This window comes from Pipistrellus hanaki (assembly GCF_964339955.1).
Source record: "Pipistrellus hanaki genome assembly, chromosome: 4".
Lineage (NCBI taxonomy): Eukaryota > Metazoa > Chordata > Mammalia > Chiroptera > Vespertilionidae > Pipistrellus > Pipistrellus hanaki.
In genome coordinates this window covers 100,079,239-100,097,072 of record NC_140506.1, presented here as the reverse complement: position 1 = coordinate 100,097,072, position 17,834 = coordinate 100,079,239, and the positions used below count along the sequence as shown (strand labels likewise).

Sequence of the window (17,834 nt, the reverse complement as noted above, 5' to 3'; positions counted from 1 at the left end):
ATCATTAGCAATATAAGTCCATTGAGATAACATATATATATTTCCTTGTTTTTTTATTCATTATTGATGAAGTTGATCTGTTGCTTTATGGTTTGCTCAATAACTTACTCAACAATTAATTGATATCCACAATGTTTTTAATCATCTCTTAGCAAATAATTAATTTAGACGAGCAGGAGGGAGTTTGCCATTTCAATAGCTATTAATGTTTTCTCAACTATCCCCCTTTTGAAAAAATGTGCTTAAGTTTTGTTTTATAAAAATTAATCATTGTAAAAAAATTAAACTTTACAGAAAAAAATGAAAATATTGCTTAATAACCACATACCTCATACACAAATCCCACCTCATTCTTAACAATTTTGTGTGTTCTTTCAGACTTAAAAGTTGTTATACAAATATAGAAAACTACATTACCTATGTGGACTTACATTTTTTTCTGCAATCGTCTTTTTTCACTTAATTAAAAATTATGGTCATCTTTCCATGTAAATCCATAAAGGGGTATCTTATTCTTTACAATGGCTTCATACTATGTCTTATAGCCCTTAGTCTATAGATATTTTTCTTATCAATTCAAGTAAGATTTAAAAACATGTTCTTGGTGTTATAAATTTTCCCAATTATGTCTTAGTGGGGAGCTCTTTCAAATACATTATGCTGGATACTATCAATCTAGACACAAACATTCTCTAGTCCTAGACGTTTTCTTCTATTGTTTTCCTGGTGAAAATTACTGCTCTTGGAGAAATGGAGACAAAGTAGAGAGCTAAAGAAAACTATTAAAAATTGTACTTATGCTCAAAGGGATGAGAAAACTATTGCATCTATAAAACAATAATATGATTTTTAAAAATAAGAATATAAATGGCTTTGGAAAATAACATTTCAATAGAAGAAATTTTAAATTAAGTAAAAGCATTAATAAAATATAATGTTTCAGTCTTATGGTGTGGCTCAGTGAATTGTTGTTCTGTGCACCTGGAGGTCACAGTTCGATTCCCAGTAAGGGCACATGCCTGTGTTTCAGTCTTGATTCCCAGTAGGGAGCATGCAGGAGGCAGCCGATCAATGTTTCTCTCTCATCGATTTTTCTATCTCTCTCCCTCTCCCTTCCTCTTTCTCTAAAAATCAATAAAAACATTTTTAAAAAATGATAATGCTTCAGAAATCTCCTAGAAAGTAGAATTAAAAAGAACACAGATGGGAAAGAAAAAATTATGAAATTAGAGAATTAATTTATTGACATTTCAATATTCAACTTACAAGGAGTTCTATAAAGAGAGTAAGTGCAGGATTCAGATTCTGTTTTCATTGGAAATTTTGATATTTTGTTCATCATGAATTTTTTTTTTTTTTTTTTTTTTTTTTTTGCGTTAAGTTTAAAAACAAAACAAAATCCACAAAGGTCCGCCCTAGCTGGTTTGGCTCAGTGGATAGTGTATCGGCCTGTGGACTCAAGGGTCCCAGGTTCGATTCCAGTCAAGGGCATGTACGTTGGTTGCAGGCACATCCCCAGTGAGGGGTGTGCAGCAGGCAGCTGGTTGATGTTTCTCTCTCATCAATGTTTCTGGCTATCTATCCCTCTCCCTTCCTCTCTGTAAAAATTCAATAAAATATATTAAACAGCAACAACAACAACAAAACAAAGATCCCCTCACCAATGAGGGTGTGTCATCCAATCCACTGAAGGCCTGAAGAGAAAAAACGGTGGACGAAGGGCGAATTTAATTTTTCCTTCTCCTGCCCTGGAACATGGGTGTCTCTGGACTCAGACTGAGACACCTCCAGCTTTCCTGGCTCTCCAGCTTTCCAGGGCAGCTTGCAGACGGAAGGCTGTGAGACTTCCAGGGCTCCATAACTGTGTGAGCCACTTCCTGTAGTAAAGCTCCATACATATACATATCTCCTATTGGCTCCGTTTCTCTGGAGAGCCATCTTATAATCGATGTCCAAGGTGACTGCCTAACTAGCCTCACCTTATACCTGCCCTGCCCTTGGGTTTCCATTGAGCTTCTGAGGTGCTCCTGAGATTCCTTCACTTTGGTGCTACAGGCTGTGGTTGGCAGAGTGGCTTGCCTGCCCTCTGCCCCGGCCTCCCGGTGGTGGGATAAGCCTCAGCTCCCCAAGGGAAAGCCCTTCCTACTCGCAGTACAGAGCAGCTGTTTTCCAGATGGAACCTTGTCTTATACGTTCTCTCATCAACCATGCTCTCTTTTCTATGATCACTTTTTTTTAATATATTTTATTGATTTTTTATAGAGAGGAGGAGAGAGGGATAGAGAGCTAGAAACGTCGATGAGAGAGAAACATCAACCAGCCGCCTCGTGCACACCCCCCACCGGGGATGTGCCCGCAACCAATGTATATGCCCCTGACTGGAATTGAACCTGGGACCTTTCAGTCCACAGGCTGACACTCTATCCACTGAGCCAAACCAGTTTCTGTTATGATCTCTATTTTTATGGATTTATATCATTTTATTCTTTTACTCTCATCTTAGTAAGGTTTTGTATGGAACAGAGGAAAACTTCAGATTTACAGGAAGAGTTGTAAAGATAGTACAGAGCTCTTAACCTTCCCTGTTTCCCCTGATGTTAACATCTTACACAACTGTGGTGCATTGTTAAAACTAAGAAACGAACTTTGGTACATTATTAATGTCTTGGTTTTATTTGTATTTCATCAGATTTTCTACTAATATCTTTTCTTTGCTAGGGCTCACCCCTGGGTGCCATGTTGCATTTAATCATAATGTCTTCTTAGTCACCTCTGGACTCCGGTAGTTCTCAGTCTTTCTCTGACCATGGCCATTTTGAAGAGTATTGGTCAGTTACTTTGTAGAATGTCTCTATATTTGGGTTTATGTGATTTTTTTTCTTCATGATTAAGCTGGGTTATAGATTTACAAAGAATACAATAGAGGTAAAGCGCCTCTTCATCTCATTGTGTTAGGGTTTGATGTTAAATTTTATGTGTTTACTTGACAGGGTCACAGGGAGCACAGATATTTGATCAAACGTTACTCTAATTGGCTTAATTTAACAATTCATGAATCAGACAGCACCCCATATAGCAGATAAAAATAAAGAGCTGTGAGGAGCTTTAAGCTTTAAATTTTAAAAGCAAATTAACCCTCCTGGAAAAATATAAAAATATTTTTTGTGGTTCTAATGCTTGAATGATAGTGGTAAAATTGTCTCATGAAGTGAGAATGGATATTCTATTTTTTAGAGGAGGTTGGGTAGAATCAAGATGGAAAATGTGTCTTTATTTACCTTTGTCTAATTGCAGGAAGAATTGTGTCTGTGCAACTGTGATATTCTTCTCTGTTTCTGTCTTGACTCTGCCTTGGCCTTATTTTTCTTTTACTTTAAGTAATTTTTTATTTCTCAATGACAGTTGATGTACATTATTATATTTGTTTCAGGTATACACCCCAGTGATTAGGCATTACAGAACTTACTAAGTGATCATCCTGATAAATCTTGTACCCATCTGACACCATATGTAGTTATTAATTCCCTATGTCATAATTTACATCCACATAACAATTCCGTAACAACCAATTTGTACTTCTTAGTCTCTTCACCTTTTTCATCCATCCCCCCAAGTGCCGGTGCATCTGGAAACCTTCAAAATGTTCTCTGTATCTGTGAATCAATTTCTGTTCTGCTTCTTAATTTATTTTGTTTTTTAGATTAAATTTCTGATAGATATGTATTTATTGCCATTTTATTGTTAACTTTTTTTTTTTATCATTTCTTTTTCCTTCTTCTCCTTAAAGAAGACACTTTACCAATTATTTTAATACTGGTTTGGTGGTGGTGAACTCCTTTGGCTTTTTCTTGTCTGTGAAGCTCTAGCTTTCTTCAGATTCTAAATGATAAATTTGCTTTTCATCACTTTGAATATTTCTTCTGGCCTGCAAAGTTTCTGTTGAGAAATTAGCTGATAGTCTTATGGGAGCTTCCTTTTAGGTAACCAACTGCTTTTCTCCTAATGCTTTTAAGATCCTCTCTTCATCTTTAACCTTTTCTGTTTTAATTATGATGTGTCTTGGTGTCAGCCTCTTTGGGTTCATTTTGTTCAGGACTCTGCACTTCCTGGACTTTTATGTCTGCTTCCTTCATCAGGTTAGGGAAGTTTTCTGTCATTATTTTCTCAAATAAAATTTCAATTTCTTGTTCTCTTCTTTTTCTGGCATCCCCATGTTGGTACACTTGAAGTTGTCCAGAGGCTCCTTACACTATCCTCAATTTTTTTTTTATTAGTTTTTCTTTCTGCTGTTTTGATTTTTTTTTGCTTCCTTATATTCCAAATGGCTGATTTGATTAATCTACTGTTAATTTGTTAATTCCATGTAATTTTGTAATTTATTCTTCATTTCAGTTAGTGTAGCTTTCATTTCTGACTGGAAAGATATATATATATATATATATATATATATATATATATATATATATATCTTTCCAGTCAGAAATGAAAGCTACACTAACTGAAATGAAGAATAAATTACAAAATTCATGCACCAGGCCTCTAATATATATATATATATATATATATATATATATATATATATATATATATATATATATATATATATTAGAGGCCTGGTGCATGAATTTGTGCAGCAGTGGGGTCCCTCAGCCTGGCCTGTGGGATAAAGCTGAAACCAGCTCTCTGATATCCCCCAAGGGGTCCTGGATTGTGAGAGGGTGCAGTCCAGGCCAAGGAACCACACCGGTGAATGGTTGGGGCCAAGGAGGGACACAGGCAAGCTGGGGAGGGACCACAGGAGGTCTCCAGGTCATGTCTGGCCCCTCTTTCTCAGTCCCAATCAACTGGAAACCAGCAGTAAGCTCACCTACTGGTTGGAGCATCTTCCCCTGGTGGTCAGTGCATGTCATAGCAAGCAGTTGAGCAGCTTTAGCATATCATTAGCATATTGTGGTTTGATTGGTTGAATGGCCAACCAGATTACTGGACACTTAGCATATTAAGCTTTTATTGTACACTAGAGGCCCAGTGCACGAAATTTGTGCACTGGGGATGTGTCTCTAAGCCCAGCCTGCATCCTCTCCAATATGGGACCTCTTGAGGGTTGTCCAATTGCCCATTTAGGCCCAATCCTAAATGGGCAGTCGGACATCCCTCTCACAATCCAGGACTGCTGACTCCCAACTGCTCAACTACCTGCCTTCCTGATTGCCCCTAACAGTTTCTGCCTGCCAGCCTGATCAACCCTTAATCACTCCCCTGACAGCCTGATTGATGCCTAACTGCTCCCCTGCCATCCTTTTTGCCCCTAACTGCTCTCCCCTGCAGGCCTGACTAATGGCTTAGGCCTGCTCCCCTAAGGACATCTATAGTGCTACTGCAGAGGTGGGAGAAGCTCCAGCCACTGCCACTGTGCTTGCCATCTGTGAGCCCAGCTTTCCCTTTGGGAGCACACTGACCACCAGCGGGTAGCTCCTGCATTGTCTGCCCACAGTGGTCAGTGCACATCATAGCGACTGGTCATTCTGTCAGATATATATGCATGCATATACTAGTGGCCCGGTGCACGAAACTTGTGCATGGAGGTCTCCTCAGCCAGCCTGCACCCTCTCCAATCCAGGACCCCTTGGGGGATGTCCCCAGGATCAGGCCTACACCAGCAGTTGGACATCCCTCTCATAATCTGGGATTACTGACCCCTAACTGCTCACCTGCCTGCCTGCCTGATTGCCTCTAACTGCCCCCTCTGCTATCCGGGTCACCCCCAACTGCCCCCCCCCTGCTGGCCTGGTCACTCCTAATTGTCCCCCTCCCCCACCAGTCTGGTCACCTCTCACTGCTCTTCTCTGCTGGACTGGTCGCCCCTCACTGCCTGCCCTCTGCTGGCCTTGTTGCCCCCAACTGCCACCCCTGCCGACCTGGTCACTCCACACAGCCTGCTGTTCGATTGTTCAGTCACTCCTAAATGCCCCCTCCCCCCTTCCAGCCTGGTTGCCCCATGCAGCCTACTGCTCAGTTGTTTGGTCATCCCTTACTAACTCCCCTGCTGGCTTAGTCGCCCCAAGCAGCCTGTTCAGTTGTTCTGGTTGTGACGGTCGCATTTCAGAGAGGAAGGGAGAGGGAGAGAGAAATAGAAACATCAATGATGATAGAGAATCATTAATCGGCTGCCTCCCTGCACACCCCCTACCGGGGATCATGACTGGATCTTTTTTTCTGGTTTTCATGTCCTTTTTAGTCCTGTTGAAGTTCTCACTAAGTCCCTCTATTATTACCCTAAATTCATTGAGCATCATTATAACCAGTGTTTTGAACTCTGCCTATAGTAGATTGTGTGTCTCCATTTTGTTTAGGTCTTTCTCTGGAGTTTTGTTCTGTTCTTTCACTGGGGACATGCTCCTTTGTCTCCTCATTTTGGCGACCTCCCTGTGGTTGTATCTATGTATTAGGTAGGGCTATGTCCCCTGGGCTTGGTAGAGCAGCCTAATGTAGTAGGTGTCCTGTAGGGTGCAGTGGCATAGCCTCTGCAGTCACCCAAGCTGGGCACTCCAGTTGTACCCTAGCCCCAGTGTGGGCTGTGTGCACCCTCCTATTGTAGTTGAGTCTTGGTTGCTATTGGTATGTCAATGGGAGGAATTTATTCACAGGCTGATCAGCTGCAAGCATTGGCTGCAACCACCATGGAGGATTAGCTGTGCAGGAGCCCTCCCCACAGAGCAGTACTTGCTTCAGTGAGGCTCTGGTGTCCACTGAATCTGCCCCTTAAGTGTGTTGCTTGTGGAGGTGTTTGAGTGGTGGTACTTTAACATGGTCTGAAGCTGTCCACTGTCTACACTAGCTCTGGGGCCTCCCAGGATGTGTAGGCCAAGGTCAGTCACAGCCTGTGCCCTGTACAAGGCCACCAGCATGGATACAAAGTGATCTTCAGATGGCTGCTACTTGGGCTCTGCTTGGAGGTCCTGGGAGAGGCCAAGGCTGGCTACCATTTGTGTTGGCCCTGGGCCATTTAGTGAGATGTGTGGGGCATGCTGAGGCTTGTTTGAGAGATTTTAGGAAAGTCTGAAGCATGAGCCAAGACAGGCCATTTGTATAGAAAAGCCACTGGAAGCAGCTTGGGTGGGACCACAAGTTGGGTGGGGAAGACCAGGGAACCACCAGGGCAGGACAAACATTGATAGCCAGGTTGATGGAGTCTCAGATATGGCACAGCTTGCTGGCTCTGTGGGAGGAGGATTTGGAAAAGGAACAATGGCCTCTGTCAGCACTTCTGTCAGAGAGAAAGCTGCCCCTCCAGTTCTCACTCTGCTGCCAGACGAGTTAGTTCCTCCCCATATCTCTGGTACCTGTCAAGCTGCTGCCCCAGTGCTGGGGCTCAGAGTGAGTGAATCCAAGTAAGTATGTGTGTGGGCCCTTTAAGAGGAACTGCCCAGGATTCCAGCAACCCTTTATCTCACTCGGGCATAATTTCTACTTCAATTTAGAGCCAGAAGTTATGGACTTCTCTTCCTGGCATTGGAACCCTGGTCTGTTGAGCCTGGTATGGGGCTGGGACCCCCTTGCTCCTTAGGGGAGGGGGGAACCTCTTCAGCCAAGACATCCCTTTCAATTTATATTTGCCACATGTGGGTCTGGTGAAACAGGCAAATAACCCAGGACAGGTGGAGTAGGGAAACTAAGACAGCTGAACAAACTGGCCTCACAATTTACAGCAGATACAGGTCTCCGCCATAGAGCTAACATCTAGGCCCCTGTTGTATTTCAGCTCCAGGCCCAAAAAAGCAGCAAAACCAGGCGGGAGATACCAGGACCAGCTGCAATGACACCAGGACCCCCTGCCCTGATACTGACCAATTAGTGGAAACAACAACCCTGGAAAATGATGAATATTCTGCTGACACCCTCCCCTGAGATCTCCCATAAACTCCAAGCCTTTAAAAACACTCAAAACAAAGAAGCTGGCACAAGCTCCCCCTCTGGGGAGCAGCCTGCACCATTCTCTCCCCTCTTCTTCTCCCAGATGCATGCATCTGCTAAAATCTAAGCGACCCAAGGAGACTTGCAAACAGGGGAGCAATGAGCAGCATTAACTCATCCCAGGCTAATCCCCTGAACGTGATCCCAAGACCCCTTTTCTCTGACTTCCCAGAGAGGTAGGGCAGCCCAGCCTAGGCTCTCCTATTGCTTCTTCTGTGATAAGCCTTTCCTTGTTTTACTGCCCCGTTTTGTACTTATTATTTTTTAATTTTTTTATTGATTTCAGAGAGGGAGAGGTAGAAACATCAATGATTAGCGTGAATCATTGTTTAGCTGCCTCCTGCACTCCCTCCACTGGGAATTGAGCCTGCAACCCAGCTATATGCCCTTGACCAGAATTGAACCCGGGACCCTTCAGTCGGCAGGCTGCTGCTCTATCCACTGAGCCAAACCGGGTAGGGCTGCCCCCTGCTTTAATAAATGTTCCCTCATAGTCACCTAGACTTGTGTTGTGAAATTTTTCCTTCATGAAGTCGAGTCCACACACTACCAGCTGGCCGTAGCCAGACGATCCACTCAGGCCCAGGCCCCTGTCTGCTAACAGTGGGGCTAGACCGATTCAGTTTCTGCCCCTCCTAGCAGTCTCGATGTGACTTCTTCTTTACACACTTAGTTATAGGACTTCTGTTCAGCAAGATTTCTGGCAGTTCTGAATGGTGACTATTCTGAAGTTTAGATGTAATTTAGCTGTTGTGAGAGGATGCCAGTACAGCGTTTACCTATGTTGCCATTTTGACCGGAAGCCTTGGTTGTTTCTGGATGAGGCTAACGTTTAAACCATAGTTGAGTAAAGCTGATTGCTCTCCTCAATTTGGTGGGCCTTGTCCAGTCAGTTGAAGGCACAAATAGAACAAAAAGTTGACCCTCTCCTGAATTGCTCCTGCCTCACTACAGGAGCTTGGCCAATAGTCTTTTCCTGACTTTGGGCTCAAACTGAAACATGAGCTTTTCCTGGGTCTCAAGTCTGCGAGACTTTGAACTAGAGCTAGCCCTTGCTCCCCTGGGTCTCCAGCTTACTGACTAGAAACCTTGGGACTTGTCAGCTTCCATAATCATCTTGCAAGTCAATTCCTTATAATAAATCTCCATGCAGACAGACAGACAGACACACACACACACACACACACACACACACACACTAGGTTCTGACAAACACAGGGGTCATGACATCAACATGCCCTATCACTGATGTTGACCTTGATCACTCAGTGAAGGTGGTGTCTGCTAGGACTTTCTACTTCAAAGTTACTATTTGTCCCTTCCCACACTTTGTTCTTTGAAGTGAATCACTAAATCTAGCCCATACCCAAGGGGTAAGATGTAAAAATTAATAGAGAAAACAAAAATGTAACTAAGATCTATCTAGATACTTGTTTTTTATCTAACTGTTAAGTAACAGATCACACCAAAACTTAATTGGTTGAAACAGCATAATTTATTTTGCGATATGGATGGGCTTTGGCAAGGAAGGCTCATCTCTGCTCTACAGGGCACTAGAGAGAGGGAGAGGGCTGGAGACTCACATCTAGGATTGCCCATTCTCATGGCTGGCCAGTTGGTGCTGGTTGTCAACTTGAGCCCAGGCAGGGCCTCGGGCTTGGTTTCTCTCCAAATGTGCCTCTCAGTGTGGCCTAGGCTGTGTCACAGTGTGGTGGCTGTGTTCCCAGGGTGACTATCCTGAGAGCCACATGGAAGGTATACTGTCCCTTATGATCTGGCTTCAGCAGTCCAGTAGTGCCACGTCTCCCGAGTTCTATCAGCCGAGGCAGTCCTAAAACTCTCCAAATTTCAAAAGGGAGGCGCCTAGATTTGATCTCTTGATGGGGAGTGAGTGGCAGGGTTCTCTCAGAGCACGTGGAACATGAGTCACAAATTACCCCAGTGATGTTCCTACTGAAGGCTCTGGGCTAGCGGCCTGCTCCACTGTGTTTAGAGGGAAAGAAAGAGCTCTAAATGGTTTGGCTCAGTGAATAGAGCATTGGCCTGTGGACCTAAGGGTCCCGGGTTCGATTCCAGTCTAAGGCATACCTTGGTTGTAGGCTCTTCCCCATTCTTGGCCCCAGTTGGGGCTCATGCAAGAGGCAACCAATTGATATGTTTCTCTCACATTGATATTTCTCTGTCTTTCCTTCTCTCTTCCACTCTCTCTAAAATTCAATGGAAAAATATCCTCAGACGAGGATTAAAAAAAACAAAAAAAAAGGAATGATATGAGCAAGTGGTAAAAAGGTTTATAAAACATACTAGTTTTGTATCTAGACTAGTTTTGTACATAACTAGGTTTTTTAAAAGGAAATGAACCAAAAGGATGTGCTCTTCTTAGCATGTATTTCTGAGTTTGAACTTGAGCTTCCTGAACATATCAAGCCTTTCCATGTCCCTGTGCCATTACCCATTATTTTCCCTCACGCCCTTCTCGGCCTAGAAAACTCATTTCCGCTCTTCTAGACCCACTCAGCACGCCAAGGCAAGCGCAGCATCTTGTTTATTCGAGTCCTTATTTATCCCTTGTGTTGTAATTTCTCTGAGACCTGTTTGGGTTTCTAAGTTCACTCATCACCGTTTGAATTCCTAAACCATAGGAACCACATGTTATTTATAATTATGAGTACCCCCCTCCTCCATTTTTATCTAGGCTTGTAACACCCACCTCCACACTATTTTTCTGGCCCACTCCTACTCATTCTTAAAAACCCAAACTGACTTACACTGTCTCAGTGAAGTGTTTGCTCCTCCTCCTGACTGAGTTATCAACTTCATATTCACAGGCTAGCTCTCTGACAATGCCCAGTGTTATGGTATAATTAATTAGATGCTATGCCAGCTTCTAAGGGCAGGGATTAAGTGGAAACATTTTTGGCTGAGAACAGTTCCCCAGAAGCAGACTCTGAGATGAGAATTCATGTGAAAGTGATTTATTAAGGAAGAGCTCTTAGAGAAACTCTTAGGGGTGAGGAGAGCAGGCCACCAAAAGGCAGAAAGGATGACATTTGGGGCAAGGTCCTGAAAAGAGTGCCTTTGGCCTGGCCTGCAGGGAGCTCTGGGATGTAAGCTATACCTCAGGCTTTGCCAGGACGGGAGGCAGAGAAGCTGGGCTCATACTCCTGCACCCAGCTCCAGAGGCCCCCAGGACATCAGCCCGGCACCTTCAGCTCTCTGTGTTGGGTTAGGCAGTGCCAGTGGCCCCAAGGCAGGCAAGGAGATAGCCGCAGGTGAAGCCACTGGAAGCAAAGCACATAGGGTCTGGCTCGGACACCAACAGTGCCACACAGCATTCTGGGGCCTCGTGAACGCCTGTGAAAAGGATAAATGACTGGTGGACAGGGGACACCATCGCCATCCGCCAATGATAACAGAGTCACACATTAAGAAATACATTTAACTCATTTCTGTGGTCCTGAATTGAAAAAGGAAATGAAATCTCAACAATTCTTCGTAAGATTTTGCTAGTAAACTGGAACACATGAATGTTTTCCTAGCAAGGTAAAATGACTACAATTAATTCAAGAAGAGAAAGAAATTTACAAAGAACACTATTAATGGATAAAAGTTACAAAATATTTTAAAGAATGGCCTGCTCTACCAGATTGAGAGAGTACATTGTTTGAATTATTAGAAACTTTGAAAACACATTGATTTATTTATCCTTACCTGAGGATATGTTTTTATTATTTGAGAGAGAGAGAAAGAAAGAGGAAGTGGGGGTGGGGGGGAGGAGAGAGAGAGAGAGAGAGAGAGAGAGAGAGAGAGAGAGAGAGAAACATTGATCAGTTGCCTCCCATATGAGTCTGGACCAGGGATAGAACCCGCTACTATTGGTGTACAGACGACAACCACAGGGCCAGAGCAGAAAGCACATTTAAATTGTTGCAGAGCCTAAAGATAACAGGAATCCTTCCCAGTTGTTTTTAAAAAGCTGGCAAACTGGGTAACCTGCTTTGGGCCCCCTTTCTGCTGCCCTCTTGCGGCAGGAAGTCTGCCTATCTCCCAATAAACTTTGTTTCAGCCAGAAAAAAAAGAAAAAAAAAAAAAAAGCCTGGCAGACTGAAACCTGACAAAGACAGTAAGCATGCACACAGACTGCAAACTGGCTTTCTTATATAAAAAAATAAATAAATTGCCCTGGCTGGCTGCTCAGTGGTTAGAGCGTTGCCCTGTGGACTGAAGGGTTGTGGGTTTGATTCTGGTCAGTGGCATATACCTCTGTTGCAGGCTTGATCTCCAGTGCATGTGGGAGGCAACCAGTCGATGTATCTCATCAATGTTTCTCTATCCCTCCCTTCCATTCTCTCTAAAAGAAAACCAATGGAAAAAATATCCTTGAGTGAGGATTAACAACAACAAAAAAGGACATAAATTTCTGTATGCTATGCTAGCAAGTAGATAAAGCAATACATTCAATTCGATTAATATGACACGACACACGCTACATGAATAGTTTGCAGTGGATAGTTGTCATTTTTGACTGCCAGCATTAAATAGTCTCCTTCTCCTCCTCCTCCTGCTCCTCCTCCTCCCCCCTCCCCCTTCTCCTCCCCCTTCTCCTCCTCTTCCTCCTTCTTCTTGGGATCTCCAGGCAGATGGGAGGCCCCCTACCCCCTGTAGGAGATGTGGTCTCTTCCCTTCTTCCCTTCTAGCAGGTGACTAGACCAAGTATGCAGCCCAACCACATACATGGGGCTTAGAATTGGAAGGTGTGGCAGCAAGCATTCCATCAAAAATTATTCAGGATGAGCCGCAGTGCTAGAGCAGAGCCGAGTCCAGCAGGCGGCTGCCGCGCGCGGTGCAGTGGCGTGCCAGCCTTGGCGGCAGCAGCACACGCCAGCTTCTCATGTGCCGTTTTCCGGAGGTGCTGTCTTCCTGGGTTCTCTCAGTCTGACCTGAAGCTTTTCTGACAGTTCTGTGAGCTTTGAGAAGTGTTTCCAATGGACTCCTTTTCTGCCTCAGTTAGTTCAAAGGAGTTCATGCTCTTCGCTACCAAGAATCTATGATGGGCATACCGGCCAGAGGAAAAGCCAAAAGCCGGGGCTCATCTCTGTTGACGTCCGTTTGATAAAATTCCAGATCCATCTCTGATAACAACCCTTTCTGAAGGAGGAACAAATGGATGCCACTCTAATGCAATAAATAATATATATCTCAAACCAAAAGCAGGCATCGAGCTTGCTAGCATTGGAAGCATTGCTATTAATGTCAGGAACAATCAAGCCTTCCCACTCTCATGACTACTACTTAACTGAATTCTGGAAGGGTACTCAGATAAGAGAGAGAGAGAGAGAGAGAGAGAGAGAGAGAGAGAGAGAGAGAGGAAGAGAGAGAAAGAGGAAGAGAGAGAGAGAGAGAGAGAGGAAGAGAGAGAGAGAAAGAGAGAGAGAGAAAGAGGAAGAGAGAGAGAGAGAGAGAGAGAGAGAGGGAGAGAGAGAGGGGGGGGAGGGAGAGAGAGAGAGAGAGAGAGAATGAGGAATAAAAAGTATAAAGGGCCTGGACCGGTTTGGCTCAGTGGTAGAGCGTTGGCCTGCGGACTGAAAGGTCCCAGGTTCGATTCCGGTCAAGGGCATGTACCTTGGTTGCGGGCACATCCCCAGTAGGGGCTGTGCAAGAGGCAGCTGGTCGGTGTTTCTCTCTCATCGACGTTTCCAACTCTCTGTCCCTCTCAATTCCTCTCTGTGTAAAATCAATAAAATATATTAAAACAAACAAAAAAAAAGTATAAAGGAAGAGGCCAGGCTATTACCTCATGCACTGACATGAATGCAAAAAACAAAAACAAAAACAGGAGAACCAACAGGAAATTAGGAGAAAGAACTACAGTACATCAAGTGGCTGATTACAAAATAATTTCTCCTAGAGACAAACAACTGAAAATATAATGGCATAAAAGTATCCCATTTATACTATCAACAAATAGGAATCAATGTATTAATGTTACAGACCTATGGAAAGAAACTATGCTGTTCTCAGGACATGAAAAGTTTGTATAATTTTTAAAAGACACACTTTATTTTCAGGGAAAATAAATTATGATGATGTCAATTTCACCTAAATTAATCTACATCAATAAATACCTGCAAAGGATTGAATTCTGAGATAACAACCCAACAGTGAATAAAATACTGGGAGGTGTGGCCCTACCAAACACTGCAATATATTCTCAATCCATGTTATTGTGGATTATAGACACACAGCAGTGAGACAGAACAGAATTTTTAAAAGCCCTAAATATATGTGAGGTTTACTGTGTGATTAAAAAGTGACCTTACAAAGCAGGGGGGAAAGGTTAGATTGTCAGTCACAGAACTAACGTTACCGTAAGGGAATGAGCTTACAATCTGCCACCTGCTCTAAGGTCAGGCTTCCTCACAGCAGCAGAGGCTCGTTTGATTCATAGTGGACACCTAGTGAGGTAGCCTTCATACGGATATTGATTAGAGAGAGTGGAAGGGAGGGAGGGAGAGAGAGAGACATCCACTTAGAGAGATAAATGGACTGCTTGTCTCCCACATGCGCCCTGAGGAAGAGAAAATAGCCTGTAAGTAAATTAGATCTAGAAAATTTGTACTTTAGAAAATTAACTTTCATTTGTAATGCTAACAGCAAGACACCCATGAAAAACACACATGGTGTCAAAACAAGCCAAAGGAAAATCATTTGGGTAAAAAATGAAAAAGGATCCCAAGTCAAATTTATAGAAAAGATTCCTTTATTAACTTTTGGTTGAAAATATGTTTGTATATTTTCAGAAAACAACTCTGAGACCATGTGGATTCCTGCAACAGAGAGGAATTGACAGGAGTGCTCCAGCCATGAAGGCAGAAGAGAGGCAGTCCAGAGATGGAAGACGCTGGATTCGCCTCACCATACCAGCAGACAGCAGCTGCGTGTCGCTGAAGGATGCCCAGGACCAAACCAGAGAGGGTCGGACCTGCATCACCACTGTTTGGCCACCAACCAGATCTGAAATACCATGGCTGACATGTACACGTAAGAACTGTTTGACATTGAAATTGGGACTCAAAAGAACTGTTGGCCCAGAAAGGAACTCACTACAGACTGGTTCATTTGCCTCTCAGCATAACCATTATGGCTTGTCTCATTTTCCGTTCTTATAAGGGAATTCCTTGTATCACATGATCTCACGCATCTAGGGGAAATAATGAACAACATAAACTGATGAACAGAAACAGACCGGAGTCAGGGAAGCATCCATCAGACTGTCCAACCTCAGAGGGAAGGTAGGGGAGGGTGGGGGTAAGGGGGAGAGATCACCAAAGGACTAGTGTGCATGCATATGGGCCTAGCCGGTGGTCACCGACAAAGAAGGGGAGGGGGTTTTCAGGGGGAGGGGGGTGGGATGGAAATGGGGGGATGAGGACAATTATATGATACCATAATCAATAAAAAAATAATGAAAAAAAAAAAAGAACTATGTGTTTAGTGAGGGAATGATGGCTGACTCCAGCGGGACTTTATTATTTGTAATCCTCATCCTCCCACAGGCGCCGGAAGGACGACGGGAATCGAACCGGGAATCGAACGGGCAACCCAAGTACGGGCCCCTGACTGGGACCCTCGGTGCGGCCGGCCTTTGGGGGCTGGCTGAGGAGGAGGGGTTCTGATGACGCTTCCCGCTGCGACCCTAAGTGCCGCCAGAGACAGCGGCCGGCGGCCCCAGGCGGCGGCGGGCGGTCAGGTCACGTCCATCTCCCCTCCCGGCGGCCCGGCTCCCGCCCCGCCGCAGACCCCGCCGGCCGAGGCGCTCACGGAGCCGCCCCGCCCCCGGGGCCGCCCACACCAACACGGCCCGCCAGGCTTCACGCCGGGACCGCGCCGGAGCCGCCGTTACCTCCGCGGCCGGGGGCGGCGACTCCGTTCCCTCAGTCAACATGGCGGGGCGGCGGCTTCAGCGCCGGGCGGCGGCGGCGGCGGCGGGTCACGTGAGCGGCCCAGCTGGGCCGGCCGCGCGCGCTCCCGCCGCCGCCGGCTCTGGGCGGCTCGGAGGCGTGCGGCGGCGGCCCGGCGCGGCGGGATGCGGCGGCGGCCGTGGCGGGGCCGCGGGCCGGGAGGGCGGGCGCGGGGATGAGCGTGGGCGGCCGCCGCCATGTCCAAGGTAACGGCGCCCGGCCCCGGGCCGGCGGCGGGCGGGAAGGAGAAGCGCTCCTTCAGCAAGCGGCTGTTCCGGAGCGGCCGCGCGGGCGGCGCGGGGGCCGGAGCGCCCGGGCCGGCCGCGCCCTCGCCGTCGTCGGCGCGCTCGGTGGGCAGCTTCATGAGCCGCGTCCTCAGGACGCTGTCCACGCTCTCGCACCTGAGCTCCGAGGGCGGCGGCCCGGACCGCGGCGCCCTCCGCGGCTGCTTCCCGCCCGGGCCGCCCGCGCCGCCGCCCTGCCCGCCGCCCGCGCCGCCCGCGCCGCCCGCCTGCGAGCCGGTGCCCGGCGTGGCGGGGCTCCGCAACCACGGCAACACGTGCTTCATGAACGCCACGCTGCAGTGCCTCAGCAACACCGAGCTCTTCGCCGAGTACCTGGCGCTCGGCCAGTACCGCGCCGGCCGGCCCGCGCCCGCGCCCGCGCCCGAGCCCGCCGGCGCCGCGGGGGAGGTCACGGAGCAGCTGGCGCACCTGGTGCGCGCGCTCTGGACGCTGGAGTACACCCCGCAGCACAGCCGCGACTTCAAGGTGGGCCCCGGCCCCGCCCGCGGCCCCTCCAGGCCCAGGCCGGCGGGTCCGGGAGGTGGGTCCGGGAGGTGGGTCGGTTGGTGGGCAGAGGGAGTGGGGGACGCATCCTCCATCGCGTGTGTGTGCAGAGCGTCCCGCCCGCCGGGCGGCGGCGGCGGGTGTGCGCCCGGCGAGCCGGGTCCGGCACGGTGGGGTCGCCGGTCGGGCAGCCTCGCCCGTTGCACCCTCGCCGTGCGGGGCCGGAGCGGGGGGAGGCTGAGAGCTGCTACCAGGATGGGCTTCGTGCTCGCTGCCCACCCACCGGAGCGGCGCGGAGGGCGGCCGCCGCGGGGGCGCCCCGTGGTGCACAGATCGCGAGTAGCCACCCTGATTGCTTTGATGGAAAAGACTTGATAAGTTAACGGGCCGTGTCGGTGGTTTGAAGACGGTGAACCTGGTGATGCCGCCACTGCCAGCGGGCGGGCGTGGGTAGGCGACCCCTCGGAGGGTCTGGGACCGCCTGAGGCCTGAGCGGCGGGAAGGCCTGGAGGCGGAGGAGCTGCGCCCACGCGGGAGGGCGGTGCGGGGCGGCGGCCTGTGAAGGCTTTGCTGGCCAAGACGCAAAATCCAGGCTGCCGTGTAGGTGCTTTTAATTGACTGAAATAAAAACAGTGAAGTTGAGTACACTTTGCAATCCAGGTCCACCAATGAGAAGAATGAGATTATTTCTGCAGGGGAAATAATTGCCTTTCAAAGTTAGGGTGGGAGGCCACAGGGAAAAGCAGTATGCCATTCCCGATATTCTCCCGAACACAGATTTAATGCAAGTTTTCGTTTTTACAGACCATTCTTAGCTCACCGGCCGCACAAGTACAGGCAGTGGGCTAGACAAGGCCCGTGGGCCCCGCAGGGAGCGGGTTGGAGCTGAGGGCTGAGCCAGGTGAGGTGGGACCATTTAGGCGGCACTGAGGGAATGAATGGGCTCTTATTCTCAGCAAAAAGAAGATGGTTTGAGATTGTCTGAGGATTCCTTTTAGGTGGGAAATAGAATTAAATTAACCAGAATGAAACCACACAGTGAGAAACCTATTTTTCCCCCCCTTTCTGTCCTGATCACGCTCAAAAGAAAGTCTCAGCCTGGCGGTTGCCT

The 17,834-nt window shown here is 47.1% G+C and overlaps 2 protein-coding genes across 4 annotated transcripts in view; one reads left to right on the top strand and one right to left on the bottom strand.

Annotated features, from left to right (window-relative positions):
- Positions 1 to 16,010, bottom strand: part of SCNN1G (sodium channel epithelial 1 subunit gamma) — a 55,759-nt gene extending 39,749 nt beyond the window's left edge. Inside the window, exon 1 of the mRNA XM_084882732.1 lies at positions 15,878 to 16,010. The gene's annotated coding sequence lies outside the window, so the exon portion shown is untranslated. The remainder of the gene's footprint in view (positions 1 to 15,877) is intronic.
- Positions 16,011 to 16,021: 11 nt separating this feature from the next.
- Positions 16,022 to 17,834, top strand: part of USP31 (ubiquitin specific peptidase 31) — a 73,164-nt gene continuing 71,351 nt past the window's right edge. For 2 of the 3 annotated variants that reach the window (XM_084882701.1, XM_084882700.1), the window contains exon 1: positions 16,022 to 16,705. In XM_084882701.1, coding sequence (XP_084738827.1) covers positions 16,133 to 16,705 — 573 coding nt within the window. In that variant the 5' untranslated portion in view covers positions 16,022 to 16,132. The remainder of the gene's footprint in view (positions 16,706 to 17,834) is intronic. The other variant, XM_084882702.1, reaches the window with a different exon arrangement.